This window comes from Varanus komodoensis, unplaced genomic scaffold (genome assembly GCF_004798865.1).
Source record: "Varanus komodoensis strain SLA01 unplaced genomic scaffold, ASM479886v1 scaffold26, whole genome shotgun sequence".
NCBI lineage: Eukaryota > Metazoa > Chordata > Lepidosauria > Squamata > Varanidae > Varanus > Varanus komodoensis.
In genome coordinates, this window is record NW_025335684.1 from 6,246,604 (window position 1) to 6,273,380 (window position 26,777).

General features: G+C 48.6%; 1 protein-coding gene across 1 annotated transcript in view; it reads left to right on the forward strand.

Moving 5' to 3' along the window:
• PRKAR1B (protein kinase cAMP-dependent type I regulatory subunit beta) overlaps window positions 1-26,777 on the forward strand; it is a 105,120-nt gene that overhangs the window by 31,102 nt on the left and 47,241 nt on the right. Inside the window, exons 5-7 of the mRNA XM_044433851.1 lie at window positions 10,574-10,635; window positions 11,985-12,031; window positions 22,678-22,836. Of these exons, the coding sequence (XP_044289786.1) occupies window positions 10,574-10,635; window positions 11,985-12,031; window positions 22,678-22,836 (268 nt within the window). The remainder of the gene's footprint in view (window positions 1-10,573; window positions 10,636-11,984; window positions 12,032-22,677; window positions 22,837-26,777) is intronic.

Consider the following 26,777-nt stretch of genomic DNA (forward strand, 5'->3'; position numbering starts at 1 on the left):
GGGGGGGCTGGCTTTGAATGGGCCATTAAGATCCTTTTGCTTTGCACAAGACCTGCCCCAGGGCTGGTTGGTCCGTATGGTTTGCCGGCTCTGCTTTGGGGCGTGGCTGTGAGGGAATATCATGGTGAGTGCCGGCACTTGCAAACGCACGGCTGGAAATGTGCCTGGCTTCTTGACTGCTGCCCCGGAGTAGTTTGGGGGTGGATGGTCGGGGATCAACGGACATCACACAAAGCGTAGGAAAAGAAGGGGCTGCAAGCTGTGGCACGAAGAGGGTATGGAGAGGCGCTGATTGCTGGACTGCTGGCGCGGTTTCTCGGGTGCAGTCAGGTTAAGTTTTGGCAGCAGGCACCGGACCGGGATATTTGCGAGTTCCTTCCCTTCTTGATTCCTGCCCCTGCTATTGGATTCTTCTCTCAAATCTAATCATGATTGCGCAGAAGGTTCCTACCTGGGCAGTTCGGGAAGGAGAAAGCAGTAACCAGCTGAAGCATTTACTTTCTTTTCCATCCCAAACTGCACCGTAGCTTTTTGCCTAGTGTCTAGAGAAACACTGCACGGTTTGAGCAATGTTAGCCAGTGCTTTGTCTTAGCCTCCCATGACCTGGTGCTGAAGAGTTGCTTGGCACTTCAGCTCCCATCAGCCCCAGCCCTCCTGGCCGATGGTCAGGAATACTGGGAGCTGTAGTCCAAGACTTCTAGAGTGGCGCAGATTGGGAAAGGCTGGTCTATATTATTTCACTGTGTAGTGCAATGCATTGTTAAGGCTATTGGGAGGGTCACCAATAAAAGTGTAAAAGGAAACTCTGAAACAAATTTCACCTCGATCTTGCTTTGAAAATGTGGTGATTCCCTGTGGAAAGGCAGAAAAGAAGGTGTCAAAATTCAGAATCGGGAAATCATTATCCCCGTCCCTTATTCCATTTGGCTCTTTTCACTGAGTGTGTGGGTTTGATGTCAAGAAAGCGTGATTAAAATAGCAGCGTGTTTACTCCGCTGATATTTATAACCCGACAACATCTCCATATGTGAATTATCTGAAATGCGGAGCCCCAGGTGTTTGCTTCTGCTGGCAGAATGATTCAACCATCTCAGCTATGTGTGCGTTTCACGTTTCGGTTTGGGACGAGAATGGCTGGCGCAGGTGGAGTCCAGTGACAGGCAGGTGTCAGTGGGCAGGATGGTTAGGCACCTGTTAGGGGGCTGCACCCAGCAGGACACCCTGGCAAGGCCTGCCTGGGGCTGAGCTGCTGCTTCACCTGCTTGGGCCCAGGTGCTGGTGGTGGCAAGAAGGAGAAGCCCTGGACCTCCGTGGCCCTGCACTCTGCTTGCCCTCAAGAGGGAGGAGGAGGAGGAGGAGGAGGAGGAGGAGGAAGAGGAAGAAGAAGAGGAGAAGCCAAAGCAGCTGGTGCCCATGGCAGAGGGAAGAGAGGCCCAGTGAGGGAGGAGGTCTTGCTCAGAGGCCCACCACCCTGCAGCCAAAGTGCCCAGAGACATGCTTTCCAAGGACTTGCATCCTACTGAGTCCAAATGGGCCTTGGGTCCTAGTTTAGGATCCTCTAAAGTGGATCCTATATATCCTATCCTTTATAGGGCCCTATAATGCTTTGAAGTGGTCCCAAAGTTTGTACCTTCTTATGTTAAAAAATAAATAAATAAATAAATAAAAACACACCGAGATTAGAAAATTATAATGACCATGTTGAACAGTAGCCATTTCTGGGAAGGCTTTCTACACTTCAGCTCCCACATTTATTCACGAGGGTGCACTCTGGTCCAGCCAGTGAAATCCAGCAGGTGGGCAGCCCGGCTGGCAGAACCGTTCAGCTGGTGTATCGTTTCAAAAACACACTGGAGAAGAGTGTCCTGGAGGCGGCAAAGAACTCTGGGCAAAGAACCCTGGAAGCTGGACCTGCCCGGTGGGGCTGACCCATGCGGGTGATGTGCCAAGCCTCTGATTGTCCTGCTAGAATGTAGTTGTGGTGCAGCCGTCACCATCAAGGGACAGTGAGAGGTTCATTTTCTTGGCCAAAGAAAGGATTCCCCTTCCCCTTCTTCTCTTCTGCCTTCTCCTTCATCTCCATTAATTCCTTCTCCTTCTCTTTCATCTCCATTAATTCCTTCTCCTTCTCCATCATCTTCATCTAATCCTCCTCCTCCTTCTTCATCTCCATCTATTCCCCCTTCCCCTTCTCTTCTGCCTTCTCCTTCATCTCCATTTATTCCTTCTCCTTCTCCATCATCTCCATCTAATCCTCCTCCTTCTTCTTCATCTCCATCTATTCCCCCTTCACCTTCTTCTCTTCTGCCTTCTCCTTCTCCTTCATCTTCATTTATTCCTTCTCCCCCTCCCCTCCCCCCCCCAGGGCATGTGAATCCTGCCTTTCCCCCTCTTGTGAGGAGACCATGGTGCATTACATAACTCCCTTTTATCTTCACAACCATCCTGTGGGGTAGGTTGGACTGAAACTGAGTGAGCTTCATGGCCGAGGGGACTCGAACCCGGATCTCCCAGGTCCCCAGTCCGTGCTCTCACCGCAGCACTGCCCTGGCTCTCCAAAGTCACTGCCCTTTCCGTTCTTCTTGCTGCAAACGGTCTGGCAGCGTTTGCTCACACTGATTTCTGTGGCGTGGAGACTGTAGGAGCAACTTCATTCTGGCACGCTTCCTTCATCAGGGACACAAATGTGCAGCAAAGTTGTGCTGGGCTGAAGTTGGATTGCTGTAAACCGAGAGAGCCTTGGTTATGGGGTGGTATAGAAATGAAACACATAATGAATAAATAACAACAAGTGCTTGGGGGTGTTTGAACAAGAGAGCTGGCCATGCGCGCCTGGGGTGGAGAGAGGGAGGAGCGTGAGGCAGGAGGGCTGAGAGTAATTAATAAATCGATCCCATTGCTATCTGTCACTTTGTAAGGAGAAGCAGCCCTGATGTGCCATTTAATTAAATTACTTTATAAGGCAGATCCTCACAGAGCCTAGTGCAAACTCTTAATTCCATGTCTGGCATTGAGCCCGGGTGGTGCAGCTGCACCCAAATATAAGCCAGGAAAATGTGCTGAATTTTGGAGATGAACCAGCTAGCCGCAGTGACAAACAGCAGCCTCAAACACAACAAGCAGTGAGAACTGGCACACGGAGGGTGGCGTGGTCAAGTCCAGCAGTGCCCGGGGTCCCCAGTATCCGTGGGGTCATGGATCCACTCTGGGTTTTAGTCTGAAATGTTAAGGAGCTAAACCTGAGCCCAGAAATAGGTTCAGTACCATGGAGAGCTCCTGTGCAGTTCACATCTGCTACGCAGGTGCTGATTCCCAGCCTAACCTACCTCACAGGTGTTGGGAGTATAAGATGGAGAGGAGGAGGAGGAGGAGGACCAAGAAAACCAGTTCTGTGTGGTCCAGTCTTACAATCCATCTGACAAAGAGTCTATCCATTGGCATGAATTAATGACCTTATTTGTCTCTACGTCCTGAAGTAAAGAGCTACTCAGCCATTTCATAGAAGCTTATGGGGTTTGGTCATTAGCAGCAATCAATGATCAAAGAGTCATAGAATAGTGGGAGGGGCCAGAGGGCCATCAGGTCCAACTCCTTGCTCCATGCAGGACCCTAAATTAAGCCATCCCTCTTCGATGGCTGAGATGGTGGGCTGGATTTAAGCTTTGCTATTCTTTTGTAACCAAAAGGTGTTTATAGGTTGCTATTCTGAGTCCTCTTCAAAGTGTTTGAGTCTCCAATCCCCTGTAATGTGGAAGGATGGATGGATGGACGGACAGCAGGCAGGCAGGCCACATTTGTATAGCAAGCACATGAAATCATTTGTGGGTGCCCACAGAGGGAAATAATCCTGGTGGAAATTTGACCAATTGTAATCCAGAGGCTTATTTGAGATTTTCCATTTATGTGAAAATGAGTCCATTTGCTATTCTGGCTCTCTTACCCTGTGCTTTATGCAGAGACGGTGATGTTATTAAATTTATGTCCCACCTTTCCACTAGCATGCCTGAAGTGGCTAACAAAATAGAAATTTCATAAAGGAGTCATATTCATTGAAGAACAGATAGAAAGTTGACCCTTATCTTGGTTGCTAGAAGGTAATGTCAAGTGATGGAAACAGTGAATGCAAATGGCAGTATTTCCAGAGAGGGAGAGAGAGAGCTCACAAAGGCCTGTTGTTGTGAGGGTTCTGTGCCTGGGATTGTCCTATACGTCTGCTGTAAAAACTTCGACCTGCTAGGAGTTACCACAAGTTTATCCCTTGGGCCAAACCATCTCCCTGGGTTGGCAAGTACACTTTTCATCGCAATGTTGCAGGATATGGAGTTTTCCCCTTTGTACAAGAATGACTGACAACATAAGTTGCAAGACAGGAAGGGTATTTATAAGTTTAGATGAAACTTTAGTTGCTTTCAGGGTTCTCTGCATGTTAAAACTTGCATGTTTTTTTAACCTTCTAAAATTTGAGTTTCCTGGAGAAGCAGCTGGCCTGCCTCTCTCTCTCTCCCCCCCCCCCACTCTCCCTCTCCCTACCCCCTGCCCCACATTATCCCATAGACAAAGATTTCATGCCTGAACAAATTCTTCATCTTTCTTTAGCTCATCTAGTCAACATGAAGCTCTATATTGCATGCAGCTTGTAACCCTTTTTTTGGCGTGAGAATTTGATTTATTGTGGTAGATCACGATATCTGGAAAGTACCCAGCAGTTCCCATGCATAATTCCTCTCCTCCCTCCATCCAGGGACTTTGAGAAGCGTTGTACTGCAACGTGAAGAAGCTAGCTAGCTAGCTGGCTGGCTGGACTGCAGCCTCGCACCGACAGAGTCCTACTGTCAGGAGCGGGGTTATTTGCTGGCAAGCTGTGGGTCCTGCTGTCATTCGGTACTGAGGTGTCCCACCGTGATGACTCCAGAGGTCCTCTGGAGTGAGGTTCTTAGGAGAGATGCCTTGAGTTAAACTGGGCCCTGTGGGCAGTGTGATGGACAGGGCCAGCCCCACCATGAGGCAGAAGGAGGGAGCTGCCTCAGGTGGCGGAGGCTGAAGGGTTGGCAGGAAGCAGCACAGCGTGTACCAGACGGCCTGCTCTGCACCCCCCGCCCCCAAGCGAGGGAGCTGCCCTCCGCTGCAGTGGCGGATGCTGTTCCGTCAGCAGTGTGGAAGTTCAGGTTTGGTCATCACCCAGCCAGGTGGATTTTCTTCATAGGGTGGGGGGGGGGGGGGGGGGATCATCCTACCTTGTGGCTCAGGAAGCAAAAGGTCTTGGGCTGGCACTTGTGATGGGATGGCCCACCAAAGCCTCTTTCTCCTTTGATCTAGTCTTGGAAGGCAGAGTGGCCATGAAACCCTCTGCTTGTGGCATCTAAGCAGCAGAAAATTCCACAACCAAGACCATGAAGAGACGCAACTGGGGGCGGGGGGAGGTGTTGGTCTCCCAGTATGAAAATGGCTGCTGGTATAGTCATAGATAATAGTCCTTTCCCAGAAAGCAAACTGGCGAGGCCAAAGGAAAAGCCACTTGCCCAAGGAGCCAAGTGCAAGGCAGAGGTGTGTGCGTGTCTGACCTCGACACACAAACCTGCTCGTTTGAATCCTTTTGAGGGCTGCCCTTTGCTTCAGAGCATGTGACCCTCCCAGTCACCATCCTAAGGGTGAAAATGTGGGTCTGTTTAAAGTCGAAGCATCAGGAATTGAACCCGGGATTTCTGCATGCAATACAGGTGCTTTGCTACTGGGCCGGTGCTTTGCTACAGGTGCTTTGCTACAGGTGCTTTGCTACTGTCCTTCCATCATTTTGGCAGGTTCTGTGGCTCACCTGGGACGGAGCACATTGTGCTGCTTGGTTCCAGAGTCCAGGTCTGTTACTTGTTGCCTTCAGGTCATGCCCAGCCTATGGTGACCCAGTGAAGGAGCATCCTCCAAACTGCCCTGTCCTTGAAGCCCTGCTTAGCTCGCGTCATCTCAGGGTTGTCCCATCCTTTATAGAATGGATCCACCACATAGTCGGCCTTCCTGTTCTGCCTTAGGCTTGCCCAGCCTGATTGTCTTCTCCAGGCGGTCTTGCCTTCTCCTATTTGCTTCCAGGACACATTCTGGCCTGATTTGATCTACTTGCTCATCCTTCTGGGCATTCGCCATTCACCCATTAAGCCACGACAAATCTCCAAGCAACAGTCTTACTGGTCATGGTAGTGGTAGAAGAATAAAAAGAATTAAAACTGAGACATTAAACCCCCTAAAACCAGCCGGTAAAACACTTTAGATTCATTTAACACCTATAATCACATCAGTCACATTCTGCATAATAAATCCATTTGGGACTAAACTCATGCTGTTAAAAACCCTGCAGTGTTATTCTGAAATCATTCTTAGAAGCAAAAATCTCTCTCCCTATCTTGATCAGCACTTTTCTTTAAAAAGTGGGGTGTGTGTGTGTGTGTGTGGGGGGGGGGAGAGAGAGAGAGAGAGAGAGAGAGAGAGAGAGAGAGAGAGAGATCCTTTCTCTTTTCCCTGAGAGTCTCCACTGGCCAGGTTTCCTTGGGGTGCCCCATAGAAGGAACACTGTTTGACATTCAGCCTTCAGTCCTTTGCTTAAGTTACTGGAGAGAAACTCCTGAAGAGACATGCATTGGATTGTCCTGGTAATTTCTCTCCATTCTGGAGCACTTTTCCCAAGAAATGCTTGTTTCCTTGTGGATTGCCACTGCCATGTATGGGATGCTTCTATGCAGTTCACATATCCAACCCTAAACTGCTCGGAAAGTCTTTGGACCTCAGGATGGGGATAGTAATAGAAATAACTTCCCCCCCTCTTTCTCTGCACCTCTTGCAAGCTCCCTGTTGTGGGTTTAGAAGTTCTGAATGTCAGGTGCCTGCAGGCATGTCTTTGTCTTGGGCAATAAAAGTTCAGCGGAGCAAAGAAAATGTCGAACACCTGTCTCTTCTGTCGAGCCCTAATCTGCGGATTATAATGGTTTTTAAATTATGAATTTGTGACAGGTCTTTCCCCTCTCTTGTGAGCTCACCGTGTCAGATGTCTTTAAAGAAAGCTGTACTGAACATGGAAATCAGAGTCCTTTAGGAGTGCGGGGAAGCATATACATGCAAAAATAAAAAGATATACATACGTGTGTGTGTGTGTGTGTGTGCGTGTCTGTGCATGCAAAATTCCTCCAAAGCAAGCCAGTATCTAGCAGTGAGCCTAGAATTTTCTTGGCCCATTTGCAGTAATATTTAGATATTCAACTTTTAGGAACTTTTTTAAAAAATCAGCTTGTCTCAGAGGAGGAACTGCTGCATTCCTGCAAAGGATTTTGGCTTTGTGCAGGGTTCTGGGAAATGTTTTCCAGGGCAGGGGTCAACAGAAGGTAGATCTCCCAATGTGTGGGACTTCAAATCCCAGAAGTCACTACCAGCATGGCTAACAGGCATGAATGCTGGGAATTGAGGTACAGACCATCTGGAGACCTACTTTCTACCTAGCTCTGCCCTTATGGGAGGGAGAGGCAGACTCCAGCTTGCCAGATCAGCTTTGGTGGGGGTTTTAATAGAGTTTTGGCAACTTCCCCTTAGAGCCAAGGAATTTGTTTCCGTGCCATAACGGAGCTGATACTTCTTAAGCACACAGATCTACTGCTGGGTTTTCCTTAGCTCAGTTCATGAGTGCAACTGGGGAGGAGCCATTTTAACAGTTGCTATTGTGACAGATGGAGATTCTCTCCAACTTCCAGCCTTTAAAGGACAGTGCCAACGCTTTGAATTGCATCCCAAACCAAAGGCGGGCAGATGAAGCTGTCTGGACACTGCCCTCTGGCACAGTCGGTGTGGCGTTGGCTGCATCAGCCTCACCTTTCTTGGCCACCTCTGGAAGGGGAATGGGATGCAACGGGGCCAGATGCTCCTTAAGTCCTGCTGGCCTGCTTCTACGCCAGGAGCACGGCAGCCGCTCCAGCAGGGGGCAGCTTTGAGCCTCCCAACCGTCCCCCTAGCCAGGTTGTGTGTGTGTGTGTGTGTGTGTGTGTGTGTGTGTTTGTGCATGCATGCACATGTAACCCAACCACTCTGGCAAAATGATAACTCTCCTGGACTAAAGATAATGCTTTAGTTTCAATTTATGACCGGGTGTTTCCTAGAACCAAGCCGGAGTGAATTTTGGAACTGCTGGACAGGAAATAAGCTAATAATGGGATTTTGTAATGTGCAGTTTCCCATATATGGGAGTGAAAATTGGCTACAGGTTAGCTGTTGACCTCCCGGCGGCTTGGGTGAATCTTTTGTTTTATTATATTTGCTCTTCTTGCTCATGCGGCCAGTGAGGAATGCACCCAGCATCAGGGTGTATAGCTCGAATCCCTCTGAAGTCCACATGTACGTTTTTATTAATTCAAGAGGGCTGAGTCACTGCATTAATCATCAAAAAAGCCATGTTGCCACCAGTTGAGTTCAATGGTTATTTTATTTTATTTTATTTTATTTTATTTTATTTTATTTTAGAGTCCCTCTTTTTTCCCTGTGCCCCGCAGCATTCTGTCTTGTGCCCCTGCTTCTCCAGAGATAATTCATAATCCTCTCCCTTCTTTCTTGTTCCTTCTTCCTTTTCCCTTCCATGCCATAGTGAATATACTCTCTTTCCATCCCATAGCCCCTTTCCCTTCCTTCTCTCCCCTTCCTACCATCCGTTTATTTCTGCACCACAATCGGTACCCTCCTTTCCTGTTTTCCTGCCTGCAGGTGATGTCCATATCTCTGATCCCTACCCTGTTACAAAACTTCACCCTCATTTTCTTCTACTTCAGTCTCATCTCCCTCCACCCCTTCTCTTTGCTTAGCAGAAACCTACCTGTTGTACAAAGGAGCGCCACAAAGTAACCCGATGGCCAATTTTTGAAAAAAATAAAGTCAATTGTCAACAAGAACCATCACACTGGAAAACATCCAGTACAAAACCCATCAGAAAGGAAGACTGTATTTCAGAGTGCTGGAAAATAAATGATTTACGTTGTGCCCAGGTGTGGAGTAACACATCCCCTCCTCCCCCTGCATCTTGAGACATAACCTCTCTTTTCCAGGCAATTTCAGTCAAAAAACGCAACTTCAAGAGGTGTTGTGTTTGCATAGATGGCAGAAAAGGATTGCTTAACCCATGTGCCACCTGTCATTCTCTGCTGCTAAACAGAACGCCTGTCTCTCCCAGCTGCAGTCTCCTGACTTTCAGCTGGGCAGAAACGTCCCGCAAGGATTCTGTGCTCCCAGCATCCCCAGTTTTTGAGGGACTCCCAGATGCACACGGGCCATGCAACAGGGCTGGAGGAAAACACAGAAGGAAACCCCAGGAAAACATGGGCCCTCCCAGGCTTGGGAGCAGACAGAGGCAGAGCAACGTGCTTGTAGAGTGGGCACCTCCCCATCTCCATTCCTCATGGCTGATGTGGCCATACACGGTCTCATAAAGGGGTGGGAAAGACGCATAGGAAAGGGCCTGCTATTGCCCCATAGAATCCCGCTTATATGGAAACTTCTCTTTCCACTCACATCTATCTGTCCGTTTCTGTTAACACGGATCCATAGTGGCTCTCCAGCGGTTCAGGAATCGTCTGTATGAAGCAGGGGCTGGATGACCATTCGGTGTTGCCATCCATTCTGTGAAGAAGATGCTGTTTCTGCAGCCGGAATACCCCGCTAGCCAAGTTTGCAATATGCATTTCCCTACCATTGAAAAGTGATGGTTTAGTAATGAGGACCAAGGGTGGGAAGATTTCAGGCTCATGGGGTCTCTTTTGCGTCATCTGTGTCTTCGGACCTTGAGATCCACCGCGTGCAGCCTGGCCCAAAGAACCTGCACCGAGAATTAGGTGAATGATAGAATCAGACCGTTGGAAGAGGCTTAGAAGCTCGTTGGGCCCAACAAACTGCTCAGTGCAGGAATCAAGTCTCCCATCCAGACTCCAGCCAGGCCTGACCCTGCTTAGCTTCCTCAAGATGAGGCAGGATCAGGCACTTCAGGCTATTATAAGCCTAGAAGTTCATTTCGAGTACCAGGGCAATGTGCAAGGGGTTCAATATGTATTGGGACAGAGAACAAAGGATTACAGGCCTGCACCCGCGACAGTACAGTTGCAATCTGGCTGAGGCCCCCATGCCTATAATTTATATTTAAGTTCATTCATTAAGTTAGATTCATGTAGTGGCTAAGCACAACAAATCAAGTCTGGTCCATACTTCCATGGTAGTGAGTTTAGAACTTCATTTGCAAGTCTCTCTCTCTCTGTGTTTTAATTTCTGTCCTTCTGGAATCAGACAAGGAGCTCAGTTACAATGTTCTTCACCTTGGGGGACTGTTTAAACAGGACCTGCAAGGGAATTTTCTACTAATTCGACCTTCCTCCTGATTTCAGAAGCTGTGTTTTGAAAAGACTCTTCTTTAATCACCCTGACTGTAAAACTCACAGCCTTCGGCAACGCAGCGGCTTCTTTCTATCCATACTGGAGTGGGAGGACCTGGTCGAATGCTGGGCTTTTGTCTGATGAGCCTGCAACACCTTGCTTAAATATGTCTTCCTTCTTCTTCCTTTGCAGTGACATCTTTGATGCCATGTTCCCGGTTACGCACATAGCTGGGGAAACTGTCATCCAACAGGGTAAGCGTGTCCCCTTGACACACCTGGCAGTAGTGGGAGAAAAGCCCCTTTCTTGGAGAATCCCTGCTTAGGAAGACTCTCTGCTTTTTCTGGGTTCCCCCGAAGACACGAGGGGCCCAGAATCTGCATCTTACCTGCAAAGCAAAGGACGGGAAGGGGGCAATTTCTTCAGAAGCAGCAAAGGGATCTTTTTATCTCCACACGGGCCATTTCCTCCCTCTTTCTCTCGCAAACTCAGATCCTGAACAGGACAGGGGCAGCTTCTATCTGTCAAGGGACACACTGTCTCTTGAGGTATTCAGACCCAAAATGGGGGCACCCGCTCTCCACCCCATCCCTTCTCTCCCTCTTTCCTTCCCTAGAAGAGGAACACACTGCTTTTGCCAGGTGGGGGGTTTCTGAAATCAGTCTAGGGCCAACATGGCGATGTTGAAGAAGAAGGTTTATTTGATCTCTTCCTTTTAAAAACCTGCAAATTTCAGCAACAGTGTAAGATACACAATTTAAACCAACCCAAAGCAGTTATCTGCTAAAATACCTCTCCTGACTCCACCAAACTGCCAACTAAACCATACATGACAGCCATAAGCAATCCAACAGATGCTTTAAAGAGCCCATCCTATGCTATCAAATGCACCCAAATCGGGGCAGCCTGGATGGAGGGTGGTGTTGGCGCCAGGTGAGCACACTCCAGGTATGGCACCTGGGCTTGAGGAAGAGTGTGCAGAGTAGTCAGAGGGCAAAAGGGGTGGGAGAGAGAGAGGCTGGCATCGTCTTCCTGCCTGCTGGCTCTTTGCCAGAAACTGCACCCTCCAAGGCCCACTTTGCAGAACAGCAGTGGCAGATGGGCCCTGCAGATGCCAGGTGGAGGCGAAAGATGGCACTTTGCCCTTCTGTCTGGAAAGCTGCATGCATCGCTTTCCCAGAAGGCAAGTTGACCTGGAGCGCATGTTAATGAGAGTGAAGAAATTTGGCAGTTCTTTCCGTCATGTCCTTGGGTGCCGAATAGCAATGAAACAAGGAGAGGGAATATTTGGATTTTCAGTGGCACCCTCTTTATTATAAGTATTCCGGGGGAAAACAACTCCAGCAGATGCACCGAATCACAACATTTACCACTGCAAATCTGCCCACGCACTTTATGTCCACTTACCCCATCCTGCCGCCTTACAAAGGCGTTAGAATACAACTCTGGTCAACTCTAGCCAAATGGCTGGGGATGATGGGAATTCTGATCAACAGAATTGGAAGTCACTGGGTTGGGGAAGGTGGCTTTACGGTCTCTTCAACAACCTTATGAGGGCTTTCTAAAACCGTCAGAACTGATTTGTGTTTTTCTATTCTTGCAGGAGATGAAGGGGACAATTTTTATGTGATCGATCAAGGAGAAGTAGATGTAAGTTTATTTAATGTATTTATTAAAAGCTTTTCTATCCCATTCCCTACAGAACATCTCAGACACCGTTCACCTCTCAGCATCTTGAAAAAGAATGTTTTCCCTCTGGTCCTTATCATGAGATCTTCATCCGTGTGCTTCTAATGTGTTAACTGTGGTCAGATGTTAGCCTCACCTAGGGATTGAATGCGGCAAGATGGAGAAGGAATTTGTGTTATTTAAAAGAATGTGTAGAACCCTAGATTAGCATCATGTGGGTCAATTCCTGTGAGCCTGGGGCTAGTTCTCTCCTCTCTCATGTCTCCTTTGCCCAATGTCTGTTGTTAAAACTAACTTTACATCCCCATTGCTACTGAATGCTGGGGACTCTGGGTTGTTAAACAAGCCAGGATCAAACCATGGTTTATGATCTGGGTCTACCAGGCGTCCCTAACCTCTTGGGGTTGGTGGGCACATTTGGAATGCTGGGAATGTCAGGAGTCCCTTCCTCAAACACTGCCATCATGGGCTCGGCTGGTCACAACATGCTCATTTCTCAAAACCCGGCTGGTAAGACTAAAAGAAAAGTAAACTCACTTAAGAACCTAAGGATAAGACAGAGGTGAGGTGTTCACAACGAAAGACAAAACCAGTCTTAAATCCCAATCAAGATGCTGCTGGAAGGCATTTCTTTGTTTTGCAGCATGCCAGTTATTTTTTTAAGCTGGAGAAATAGTATTAAAACTAGGAAGGACAGAAAGCTCAGAAGGTACGAGTAGAGAACTCGGTGGGCACAGCAATACCCAAAGCCTCTGTATGGGAGACCAGGGGCTCAACTCTGGTTAGTTTAAGCCAAGTTCAAACTGTGGTTTATGCCCTTTGGTTTGGTGTCAAACCGTAGTTTAAAGGACTCAGAGTTCTCCATTTAGGCCTGATGGAGGATGCTAGTTAGGAATAAAGGTGATGTTCCCCGTCTCCCTCTCCTTGTCCTGCTGGATGAGAAAAAGAGGGGAGACGCTCCATGAGTCTGAACTCCATTCAAGTGGTGCTAAATCATATCTTCGCATTACCTTCAAACCAAGCTGCAGAGTTGCAGTAATTCTCTGCACCACCCAGGTCTCCCTGGATCCATTTTAAAATCCTTGCTCCTGCGAGAAGTTCTGGTTCAAAACTGGAAGCTGTGGGCAGCCAGCCTGGAGTTGTTAGGAATAATTTCCCCACGCAGCACTGCTGTGACCCAAACATATTTGTCCACATGCAGCAGCTTAATGGGGTATCATAAGCAAGCAAATAATTCTCAGCTTAGAACCCGCATTTGTCTTTCCCTTGGCTTGAGAGATCAAGATGGAGGGCTCTCCTGATGGGATATACTCGGGGGCTCACATGAAACTAGAGCAGAGGGTTTCCACCATCACCCAGGTTACATTGTGGTCATTTGTGTCTTCTTGTACAGAATGAACAGGGGCCTCCAGGCTGAGATTTTTGTCTTCAAAAACCGCAGTTTGCATTTAATAACTTGCCATGAATGACTGGGTCATGGATAGGTGCCTGCAGAGTGTTGCAACCTGTGTAAATCCTACTTAGGGAAGTCCCATTACAATAAACAGGGCTTAGATTTTTCTCTCACTGGGAGCAGCCCAGTGAGGAGGGGCGGGTACAATCTGGCTTTAATGGTTAATTCTTTAACTTCTGTTTTTATCATTGATTTATTACATTTGAGGCATGCTGTCATAGGAGGGGCTTTTTTTGCTGACAAGCAGCCTCGGAAGGAATTATCCTAAAACGTGGTTTTATATTTTTAACGTATATATAGATTGTCAGGTCTCTTCTTTGCTCTCAGTTTCTGGAAGGTCAGTAGAACAAAGATTCCTAGGGTGGTTTTGTAAACGGCTCATTGGAGATTTTATTATTTATTCATTTCGATATTACTATTTATTTCATTTCTATACAGCTCATCGCCAACACTCTCTGGGAAGTTTACAACAAAATAAAATACTAGAAAGGGTTCTTATGCAATGCCAGAGCATCCTAACCTCTTGATAATCAAATCATTTGGTAAACGTGCAGTCACTGTTTGAACCCATTCTGTGATCTAATGCTAGTTCAGTAACACTTCAGTCACTTTTGCAGCTCATTGAAATTTGGGTTCAGATGTTCATCTTTTAAATGCGAACGCTTGTACACAGGTAGGCACCTGTTGGACAGAAGAATGCGAAGCAGCACCAGCGCTGCCCAGCCGCTAGTCGTGTTCCAATTTTCCTCCACGGAACAACTTTTGACATTTATTTGCCCGTGTCCTGGTTCGTTCGCCACTGAAATGGCAAATGCCCCGGGCAAAGTTAGATAGGCAGTATATTTAAAAGCAATCTGCAGGCCATTTACCTGGGGTGGGGGCAAGAACAGGGTTTGCAAATGAAAGGCCAATGCGTGCATGAATGAAAACAGACGCTTGTAACAGTACTGGATCGATAGCAGTAGCACACGTTTTATGTGAAGCGAGCAAAGTTGAAAATCATCATTGCATGCTTTGGAATAAAATGATCTTAAAGAGAAGTCTGGACAGCGGAGCCTTTTGTGGGTTCTCCAGGAACAAGCTAATCTCCGAGCCCAGAGACGTCGATAATCTGATCTGGTGGGTCTCTCCACCCTCCCAACCCCAAATCTATTTTGAGAAGCCTGGGATGTATTTTAAGCTGTTCAGCAGCGCCTGGCAGTTATTTTAGTCAAAGGCGCCTTCTTTTTTTAAAGCACATGTTTGTGTCAGGGGATCGGCTTAATTGGCATTTTAGGGAATTCAGCCATCCAGAAGTCGCTCGCTCCTCAGGCTGCCGGGTGACTTAGTGCTCCTATCAAGCAAGGTATCCCAACTAGGCAGCAATTTGTGCCACACAGCAAGGCCAGGCAAAGGAGAAAGACAGCTTAACAAGATCGCAAGAGCAGGTTGTGTACAGGAGTGTGGGAACAAGCTTGATTCTGCTCCGCAACACAGTGGGCGGGTGCACAGAGGATCAGAATTTGGCTTCTAGGGACTTCCTGCTATGGCATCAAGAAAAGCCAGGCTTGGCCAGCCAAAAACGTTGCCGATATCTGCACGCTGTCACATAATTCATTCTGCCCCATCCTGTCCCTCTTGAAAACACGCATGCTTTTCTGTGAAGCCATTGGTGAGAGCCAGCGTCCGTTATGTGTGGCTGACTTGACCACACGCGTCTGGCACATTTGAAACTTCCATGCAGTGGTCGCAGGACATAGATTTTTGCACAGAGCTGTCGTGAAAGATGGGGTAGAAATGTTTTATTAAAAATTTTCTTAATTCCCCACATAGCTCTAAAATATGGGGTAATTCTCCCTGCAGCACCCCGATTTCTAAAATCCTCACTTTCTGGAGATTTTTCTGCCCAGCTCGTTCTATCTGCCCCTCCTAAGCACCTTCCAGGCCTCGGAAGCAGCAGAAACACCTTTGTTTTGCTAAGCCTAACCCTACCCTGGATTTCCCCCATAACCCTAAAATGTGGCGTATTTTCCCATGCAGTATACTGATTTCTAAAATCCTCACTTTCCGGAGATTCTTCTGCCCGGCTCGTTCTATCTGCCTCTCCCGAGCACCTTCCAGGGGACAAAGCTTCATGCATTTAACTGCTATGGAATGTGCTCCCCAGAGAGGTCCGCCTGGCGCCGACATTATATGCTTTCCGGTGCCAGGTCAGGACCTTTTTATTCACCCAGTATTTTAAAGTTTAAAAAATTTTAATTGTGTTTTTAAATACCAGTCATGGATTATTAGTATTATTAATATTATTATTGTTTGGGCTATTAAGATGATGTTTTACATTGTCGTATTTTTTGAATAATTGTTGTAAGCCATCCAGAGACGCGCAGCGATTGGATGGGTTAGAAATATCCCAAATAAAAGAAAGAAAGGCAGACAGACAGACAGATGGGGACTTCATCCCAGTTTTAAATGAGAGAAGTTTTCTATTCTATTACCATCTTGTGAACAAGCCACAGAGCGTTGCTATTGAGCTGCACAGAAATGCTGGAGGGCTTCTGGTCCACAAGACTTTCAGCCATAATAGATCTGTTAGAGAGCAACTGCATTACCCCCAAACCAGGTGCTTGTAACCCCCACCCCCACCCCAGTCTGGAAGATTGTGAGCATCCTTTCGAGGCACAAGGAACGGAGGCACTGAGCTTTGCCACCGCTTGACCTGGCCCTGCATTTTACTCAGACCTCTGCTTTTTTTTGTCACCTAGATTTAGGGCTAGGGGCTGGTGGGAAGGGTGCCTGGATGCAGCTGCCCGGCCCCGGCCTCCTTCCGTCCCTGCATCTGTAACGCCCCTTCGTTCTTCCTCGGAGGCCCAGCTACAAGCTCTGTGCAGGCGGGGGGAGGGGGGGTGTTGAACCTCATTGCTTGGACAGGAGCAGTCCTGCGTTCTCCCAGATGGTGCTGGGATCCTTTGGATGGCACCCTCGGCCACGAAGGGGAGAGGGAAGGCTTGCTTGGCATGCCGTGGCTGCAGCGCCATCCCCGGCCTCTGTGGGTGGAGGAATCCCAGCAGAATCCCCGGGGAAGCTGCCGCCACTCGGTGTGGATGGACCTGGGCTGGTTGGGGCAAGGACTGGACGCAGCATGGCAGCTTTGTATGTTCGGAAGTTACCACGCGACTGTTTATTGTTTTGACTTCAGTGTGCATTTTCCCCCTCACCATCCTCACTTGCATCTCTCCTTCTCTGTGTTTTAAGTGTTGTTGGTGGTGCTGTTAAATTGATCTCCTCTCCCAAGAGCCAAAGCTCTCTGGGTAGTTCAATGCAGCATAAAATTTCAAATTTAAAGGGATTTGTACAGTTAAAAGCAATTGCAGTAAAATGCTAGATAAGCTAATGTAGCTGTCTTATCCTATGCCATGAAATGCCATGAAATGTCCATGAATAGAGGGCATTTAATGCTCCTGAAAAGATGGCTCGGTTGGCACCAGGTAGGAGATGGTCCAGAATTTGGGGGCTACCACAGAGAAGGCCCTCCTCCTCGTCGCCACCAGCCAAGCCACTCCAAGTGCCTCACAATATGTGGTCCTGAGTGCCCACCTCAGGGTTATACTCCTGGCCTTCTACAATCTTGTGTCCTCCAGATGTTTTGGAGTCCACTTCCCATCAACCCCTGCCAGCATAGCCAAGGATCAGGAATGGTGGGAGCCGTGCTCCAAAACATCTGAAGGACTCCAAGTTGGAGAAGGTTGCTTTGCAAGGAAGATGCGTACTTCTCCGTGGGGGCTAAAAATGAGGGGGAAGCCTCTTGGCACCAGCGCGTTCTCCTGCCCCCCTTTCAAAGGCTGTGCTCCCAGGGGTGGCGTGTCAGAAAGAAAAGAAGTGCCTGGAGTGACGTTTTAAACCTTGTTGCGCCAGCATTCCAGCTCTGGACCGCAGACCCACGTGCTCTCACAAAAGCAAACAAAGGAGCTGCTGCGTGCTGTATATTTAACACAAATATTTAACATCTGCTTGCCCCCAAATCAAGATGAAAGCTGTGGAAGCACGGAAGAGTTAAGACTCCACCACTCTCAGAGGTGTCTACACCCTTTTGTTAGGCATGAATCACTGTTCCAGGTCTGGCTCTGCATGATTCAATGCCTTTCTTCCCGAAAGAAGGGGGAAATCCCCGAGAGGTGATTCATCCAGAGACACAACAGACAGCTGCCTCCGTGGCCAAGGATTTCTGCTAAGTTGGCTCTAGCTGGAGGGGGAATGGATGCTCCGGCCACGGGGCACGATATCATGCAAGGTGTGGAGAAGGCGGGCTAGACTAGACCTGAATCAGTGGGAAGCGGATGGTGGGAAATGCTGGAAAAGGTCAAACGAGGTGGTTCAGTGCCGCACGATCGGGGGTGGGCCGCCAACTCGGAGGGCTTTGGTTTGGAAGGGGTTTGGAGAAGCTCATGGGGGAGAAGACTGCCAGTGGGCCCCTCCCAGGCTGGAGGCAGGGCTCCTAAAGAAGTCACCACAGACCTGGGTCACTTCAACACATTTATTGTGTAAAAGCCCCCCAAATATACCCTAATTGGTGCCCTTCGTATACTCAGCAGCATTTCAGGCTTCTGAGCTCCATTGTCTGGGAGCGATGGTGCTGATAGAGGGGCCGACACATCTTTTCCTCTTGTTGAAGATGCTTGCTTGGCCCCGTTCTTTTGGGACCTGCGTCCCCAGGAAACTCGGTGGTCAGGGCTGTAGTGCAACTCAGGGCATATATTGGATGGGGGGGGGGGGCGGTATCTCACAGCAGCCCCCTTTCCTTTTGTCGGAAGCCTGCTGGCATGATAGGATGACCTGAGGAGGTCAGCAAACTGCGGAGAAGCATCTCATTAATTTGCAGCCCCAAACCCAGAATATGGAAAATCTCTTGGCTAGATGGGAGAGCAGCTTAAGGCTTTTCCGTTTCAGCGATGTGGGCAGCCACATCGGTACCTAGAGAAGCCTGGCAACGTGCCCAAACATATCTGGTGAAACATAAATGACAGGCTTCCAGTAAAAATGTTGAAAGTACCTGCTCCAAAGTGTGTGTTTTGAAGGGGAAAAATCCCTAATCCATATTTCCAAATATAAACCCGCTTCCTGTTGGTTTAATTTTACAATCCTTGCTCTTTACCCCCCTTCTCCTCTGCATAAAGAAGCACTGTTAGCCAGGCTTTCAAAATAGATTCTCAGAATGGATTTCTTTCTTAAAATGCTTATTATGGTCAATGCCTTGTCGGGCTTGTCATCTCCTCCTTCAGTCAGTCTTGGGAGTTTTCTTCTCGTAAACTGGTCGCTCTGACAAGTTGCTTTGCATCTGCAGCGAAACAGGCAAACGAACTAACCGGCCCAAGCAATGCTCATTGCTGCATTCAGAAAACCCCAATTCCATATCAGCAGCCCTGGCCTGGGCATGGTTACTCCCCGGTAACTCCCACTTTGTTCAGTAGGGCTTGGTCCTCGGAGGGTGTGGAGCAAGTCTTAACTTACGTCTCCACCAGAGTTTGATCTCACTTTCATTCCTGTTTCAGGGCCAGGGCTTCCCTGAAAGAATTTTGGGAATTGTAGAACTCTGAGGGGGCAATTTTATAGGAATGCCGATAGGTCTCCAGAGGCAGAGGTGTCCTATGAAGGGCAGGGGGTACGTTGGCGGTGAGCTTCTCTGATACTCCAGCCCTGCAAGTCAGGTAGGCAGGTGATTTTGGCCACCTGTCTGCAGTGCTTTGGAGGGGGAGAGAAGGGGGGCCGGTGCTTTGCCCTCCTGTCCCTGTAACCCCTTCTCTGAGATCACCCTTCCAACTTCATAGAAGCATTGGGCACAAATCTTTTCATACTAGCTGCGCTGGGGGAAGGGGGAGCTGTGGGTAGACCCCCAACTCTGAGGTCAGAGCGTTTTTTCTGACCCTGGATCTGGGGATCTGAACTATCCCACAACCCTTGAGACGTGTAGGGGGCCAGGCAACTGCTGAGAAGCCCCTGCTCAGTGCTTAAAGGATCCTTTTAATGTTCCGCTGTGCTGCCTCATCCATTGGATTTTATGGGTGGTGGTGGGTTTCGAGAGACAGCATCTTCTCCTGATTCCCTGCCTCATCTCCCGTCCTTTCTCTTCCTGGGGGAGGGGGACATGAAGGAGGGAAAGATGGAAGGACTACATATTTGATTGGTAGCGCTAGAAACCCTGGGGCTGGTACCTTTGCCTTGCCCCCCACTGATTAAGCCGACTTGTCCCACCATCTGGTTGACAAGGTGTTGGGACAATCTCATGGTTACGCCGGTACCTGTCTCTGGAAGCCATGGCGGGTAACTTGTGCCCCCGCCTCTTGTTTTGGACTACAATTCCCATTGGCCCTATGGAGGGAGGATCATGGAGTGGTAGGCCAAAACACCCGAAGGGCCATACATTGCCCACCTCTGTCCTACTGAAAGGAAGGAGGGCAAAGCTAATTCACCTGGATGACGTCCAAGTCCGTGATTGGAACCGCAGTTGCACCTACCCCAAGGACGGAAGTCAGCAGGGGCCCGGGTGCTTTTGATCTTTAGGAAGCTGCGGGCTCTTCCTACCTGGGCATCCGCAGCCTCACCTTCTTGTGCAAAGGGCACGAAAGCCGCAAGGGTCTTTTGGCTACCGTGCGGATGGAGGCAACCTCTCAAGCCTCTGCAGAGGAATGTTGAGTCTTGTACGGACTTTTACAGGATCAACAGTTCATAGACACACACTGACTTATCAGCCTGGCATTGTGTATGCCCATGTTTTAAAGTAAGTCGATTTCCATGACCTTTAATGATCAGATAGCTAGGGGAAGTTTTCACAAGTTTTTATGTGACTTTCTGCTTGGTCCTAATCGTGCTGCTGATAAACATGTACAGGTGTGGGCCGTATCAGCCTGTTGATAAAGACAGATAACTTGTACATGCGCACGTCCACATGGAACATGCAGCTGCTGGAGGCGCTATGAGCAGAGGAGGAGGAAGAGAGGGCTGCGATGCAGGTGGCTGGCCCCATGGGGTTTTCGAGCGTTTGGCTCCATCTTTGGAAAAGCACCTCTTGGACTAGCCTTTTCCACCCCAGAGCCCTCTGGAAGTGTTGGACTGCAACTCCTATCACACCAGCCTGACTGGGGAGAATGGGGGTTGCAGTCCAAAGTGTCCGGAAGGCACTGAATTGGGAAAGGGTGGCGTGGGTTCTTCTGCATTTTTCATCCCTCTGAATTCACATTCAGGAAACCAGGCGGCTAAAATAAGCTGGGACTTTAAATAGAATGGACAAAGTTTCTTTCTTTCTTTCTTTCTTTCCTTCCACCCCCCAGTTTAAAAGCAGGAGAGAGAGAAAGAGAGAGAGAGGCAGATTTGCGAAGTAAACTTAGCACGGCTGAACTTTCCGCCAAAGGACAGGATGACAGGACAATAGATCATCATCCGGAAGGCAAAATTTGCTGCCAAGTCTGGCCAAACACTGAGGTTTCAGACTTTGAGTACAGTGGCTTCCCACGTGGAGCACATGGGTCATTTGTGTAAGGTTTCTTCGCACAGTTTTCTTTCAAGTGACGGATGCTAGAAAATGGCATTTGGATTAGGGAAGTAAGGACAGGTTCTTAAGTCCACAGCTCTGCAGAACCACAGCCTGTCCGGGGGACTGGACTTTGCACTCCTGGTGGGTCACAGGAAGACTGCACGGGGCCGGGGGAACTTCACCCCAGATGCGTTAGCTGACAACAGCTATCATCCCCAGCCTACATGCCCCGTGGCTACTGTTTCTACAGTGGCTACAGTCACTGTTTCCAGTATCAGGGGCCCTGAGTGCTATTTGCTGAGGAACATGGGGAAGAGGACTGGAGATCGTGGAAACTGAATGCTGGCCCAGACAGGTCTTGGGTCCGATCCAGCCTGATCCTTCCTGTGTTGGCACGATGGGAGTGGTAGTCTGTCGTGGAATCTGGAGTGGGCCACATTGCTGCGGGCTGACTTAGGGCATGAATGCACCACAGGCACAAGCTGGGCTAAGTTAGTCCCATGCTTCGTGGGCCCTGGGAAGTGCAGTTTTGTGAGGAGGCCTCGGGAAATCCTATATACCAGAAGTAGGGGACCTTTCCTTTCTATTGTGGGTCACTTTCCCTCCAGAGTCATTTGTCTGGGCTCACATGCCAGGATCGGGTGGACGGAGGCAACATCCACATCCTTCGCCCTCCGTTTCTCACCCCTTTCTCTTTGGACGTTTGCCTGTCCCTTGGGCTGCGATCCACCGGAGAGGGCCGCCGTCCTTCACCGCATGGCGGAGCCAGCCCGGTCTCCTGGCTGCTCGCTGACTGGGACGGTTACCTCTATTGCCACATAGCAGGACCGGCCCTCTCTCCTGGACCATAGCCAGATGAGCTGACTGGCTCACTCAGCCCCTGGTAGGACAGACTCTGCTACCTGGCCAATCTCCTGCCTGCAGAAAACACACAAATATCTTATTTATTTATGTATGTATTTATTTAAAGCCTTTTTATCCTGTCCTCTCCCAGAAGTCTCAGGACGGTAGTGCAGTAAGAAATGGGCCATCTGAGCACAGCCTTCGACATGCCAGAACTCTACCTTTGTTTGAAGGTAGTGAGATGGGAAGAGGTCTCACACAACCCTTTATGTTCGAGAACTGTGTGCAGAATTGGTTTCTTTCCCTCTTCACAGTGATGGGGCTCTCCTGCAAACAGCGCTGTGGCATTCTCTCTCCTCCTTTCAATTCTTGACAGTATTAGTGAAAGGCAAAAGCAGAAGGAAAGAAAAGGTGACAGTTTTGCCCCTCGGTTCTACGTCTGCAGCAAGCGCTAGAAAGTGGGAGAGTTTGGATGCCAACAAACCACCAGGGAACTTAAAACTCAAAGAATAAATACTGGCATGGTTCTAAAAGCAAGGCGACTTTAAATTCTCTCTGCAAAGCGAGTTGTTCCATCTCTCCTGTCCTGGGGTTTTTTTTTTTTCTCTCTCTCTCTCTCTCTTTTTTTTGGGTGACTATGAGGAAATGGCTCAGCTATTGTTTTTGGACTGTTGACTTCCAGAAGCAGTAGTATGAGAAAGAAAGCTATTTTTTGTCATGTGTATTTTAGAGCATGGCAGCCATCCCTTCCCCCCGGCTGAAGTGGCCCGGCTAAATTGGTATTCTCTCTTTTGTCGACACTGGTAGGTGTACGTGAATGGAGAATGGGTCACGAGCATCGGAGAAGGAGGCAGCTTCGGAGAGCTCGCCCTGATCTATGGGACGCCAAGAGCCGCTACGGTCAAAGCCAAGACGGACCTCAAGCTTTGGGGCATTGACAGAGATAGCTACAGACGCATTTTAATGGTGGGTCTAACGCCTAATTGCTTGCTTTAGTGATTGCCGCTGTTGAAGTGGTTCCTTTAATGATGCCTTTGACCTCCCTTGCACTCTCCCGACTCCGTAACAAAGGTGGAAGGCTCCCTAAGTAAGGCCGATCTATTTGGAGGAGAAAAACACACAGGAAAGGAATGCTACCTCCCGAATTATCTTTGTGAGAAACAGGAAGCCACTCCAGAAATGTGGCAAGCAGGAAATCTGACGAGACCCAGCTGAGGCCATGGGTAGCTGGCCCCAAACCTAGGCCTGAAATGTGTGGAAGGTGGGTGTCTGCGAACCAGAAAGAGAGGCAGGTGCACTTCTGTCGACCCAAGGCAAGGGGTGGATCATAGTTCTCATGCCAGGTGTGTCCAGCTCAGCCCAGCAAGCTGGCGAGGGTTTTTTTAATCCGGGGTGTTCTGCACTATGCTTGTTCCTTCCAGGGGGACTTGCGCAGCATCGGTTCCGGCAGGCAGTGGCTCTTGGGGGCGCAATCCCACACATGTTTAGACAGAAAAAAGCCCTGCATCTCTCAGCATTCTCCAGCCAGCCATGACCTTTTGTTTTTGATTTTGATCTTGAACCAAAAACGATGGTCCATTCTTTGTGGGTGAATTATTCTTCCTACACCAGAGGTCGGTGGGGGGGGGTCTTCCCCTTCCTGCCCCCCCTTCCTTTCCTCTCTTAGTCACTTTCTAACTTAGTTAGTGGGAAATATTTCTTGCCATAATTAGAAAGATCGGATGGAACATGTTGTGCAATGCTTTTCTTGTCAGCCGAAACACTTTTGAGATGACCCGGCGAAAACCCACACTGACAAATAGATCTGGGAGTCATTTATCCCTGGCCTGCATGCTTTGCACAAATGACTGTGGGCAAAATCCCGGACACCAGCGCCTCTGGGGCACAGCACTGCCACGTGTAAATGCACCCGGGAGCTATGAAGTACATGTCCTTATTAGGGGATCATTTGTGACTAATCCAAATTAGTTAGTCAGTCATTTCCCACAAATGATCGCTGCGGGAGCTGAACCTGGAGCTGCCGTACGGTGTCTGACAAACTCCCAGGAGCAGAGGGGAAGCCATGGCTTGATTCTCTCCAAATATGGCTAAGGGAAAACAAATTCTGATCTCCAGAGAGGTGATCCTGTGCAGCTGGGATGTGAAGGCTTGGATGCAAAAAGACAGGGGGGAAAATCAGGGAAAAGCAATCCCACCCTTCATAATTTCCAAAAATTCCTGGGGAAACCAACAAACATCTTTAAAAATTCAATCTCCCACCCATTTTTCCCCCGTGTCCTGTTTTCCCAGGAGTCACATCCCTCCATCTCACCTTTGTAGCAAATGCAATGCAGGATATGACCTGAAGAAAGGAGATTGCTTGTGCACTGCCAAAAAAGAGGAAACGCATCCTCAAAAACAAGGACTCAGATTTGCGTCAAAGGCACATATGCCAATTCACATGGATAGAAATCATTATTATAGAAATACCATAGTGGGGGAAAATAGTCTGGATGCGCAAGCTTTGTGGTCCCAGCTGCTCTTCCGCCCTGTGGTTGATTATCTTTCTCCTTGTCCTGCACTTGGCCTGATCTGTCTAGAACTGGCCGGTGTCTGGATGGGAGACTACGGTTTGTGCAGGCGCTCGGAGTTTCACGGTGGTGGAAAGACTAACTAGCAGCATTGTGACCTCTGATGCTGTCGCTACTGCACAGGTCATGAATTAGAATAGATCTATGTTCGTGGGCATGTTTATGAGCTAGACTCCACTTGATCAAGTGTTTGAAGCATCTCTTCAATTGGCCAATAGAACAGAAAGCTGGGAGTTGGAAGAGAAAATGGGAGAAAACCCACAGGGCAGAATAGATGCTTCTGCGAAATGCTGAGATGCATGCAGATAAGTACCGTGACTGTTCAAAATGGCAGGTAGTGAGGCCAACCCAATCTTTCTAGTGTTGCTGGGAAAATTTAATGCCCAGAGAAATCCATGGTGCTGAGTGTTCTTCAGAGCCGTTTGACATGATTCGCATATTCACTGCACTCCAGGGCGTATTTTAGGTATTGCACGAAATGAAGGTGTGTTTGTTCGTTTGTGTGCCGTCTTAGGAAAAGAAATGTGCAGACCAGCCAAACTTTACAGGTACTGTTGCGCTGCACCATTTCGGGTGAGGTCTGGGCGAATCTGCATTGTTTGGGTTCACCGAAGTTCTGCAAACTCTTCCTCAAAGCTTGCCTTTCTGCATCCACATTCACTTAAAAAAATGGATCTAGACATGGAATGAAATGAGTGTAAGTTGGAACAAATGAGAAAATGAAATTGTGAGGTTATGAAACTGATGGATTATAAAATGGACAAAGAACCCAAAACTGACAGATTTGTCCATCCCTTTCTCCTTCCTTCTGATTGCCACTTTTTTCTTTCTTACTGTCTTCCTGCTGTTTTATTTTTTTCCACCTCTGCCTATGCCTCCTGCTGCAACTGCACGCACTATCTTGGAAAGGAATTTAGGGGTGTGTAAATCAGTAAAACTCAAGCTCACCAAACTTCTCTGAAATCCATTTTAAAATTTGTTCTGACTTGAGTCGATATCCGAATGTGAGCTTTCTTTTTTTCTCTTTGCATGAAAATCTGTGCATTTTTCCTTGTGCAGTCTTTCAAATTTCAAACATTTTTGAAATGGACAGATTTTTTGAAATGTATTAATGTCAAGAGCTTAGAGTCCTCAGCTGCTCCCTGCAACTGAGTTCATGGACCTTCCAAAAGTTGTGAACTGGATAAAATCCTGATCAGAATCAAACTGAAATGAATCACTCAGGACTCAAACACTTTGCAGATCCATGCTTCCAAAGTTCTCCTTCGCCAGCAACACTTCAAAGGCCATTTTGGAACCTGAAAACATTTGGAAAATACATTCTGAAATATCCAACTTCGCAATTCTATGAAAACAAAATGCAAAAAATGTAACCCAACTCCATTTGGCATGAGTGCAGGAGGCAGTTCTGAAGAAATGGGATTTCATACTCCATACAGATACTCTGTTTTGCACTCTACCAAGAATGTACATTCTAAGCATAATTCCATAGCAGGCTCACATAAGGCTTAACCAAAACTCTATTCCAGGACCTCAAGCCAACGGCACATCTGCCTGGTTTGACCTTTTTAGTTCGGACTGGAGTCTGGTTCTGCCATCCTCTTGGGCTTCATTGGTCGGCTTCTTAACTCAAGGAGGAGTTTTCCAGCAAACAGCCAACCGAAGCGGGAAACACGGGTGGAGGAGGGCTCAAGAAGGAGAGGGAGAAGGGGAGATGAGCAGCAGAAATGAGTGGGGGATTGAGGTTCAGCGGGGTGAGCAATTGATTGATTGGAGGAACAGAAGGAAACGAGAACCACGGAGGCTGAAGTCCAGGCAAGTGGGCGGCTTGGAGTGTACTTTGGATGATGACAGATCTCCTTGGTAGCATTGTGCACCCCAGCAAATTGTGCAGTCCAACCTGTAAATCTTTTAGAACTCCCTTTTCACAGCTCCAATGTCCTGTGGGCTTTCCTCCCCCTCCTTCTTTCCTCCCTTCCTTCTGGGATGGTTGTACTGGATGCTCGGAGTCTCACTGCAAGGTCTCCACTGCCATAAACCGATGGAGGGCGGGCACCGTTGCCCCCCGCCGCGTGGCATGCGGCATTCGCACGCGTGCTGTCTTCTGTCCGCAGTGGGTTCCACGAGTTTGTCGCGCCAGCCGGAGCGGCTGCTTCCTCAGGGGAGATGATGCATTTCCTCTGGATGCCGCCGATGGCAGAAATGCTCGTTTCTGGGAAGAGGCAGGTGGTGGAGTCCTTGGTATGAGCTCCGCTGGCCTCACCGGAACGAGAGTCTCCGTCTAGGTTGCCCGGGAAGAGCTAGGAGGCCGAAGCACGGGGGGGGGGGGGGGGGGGG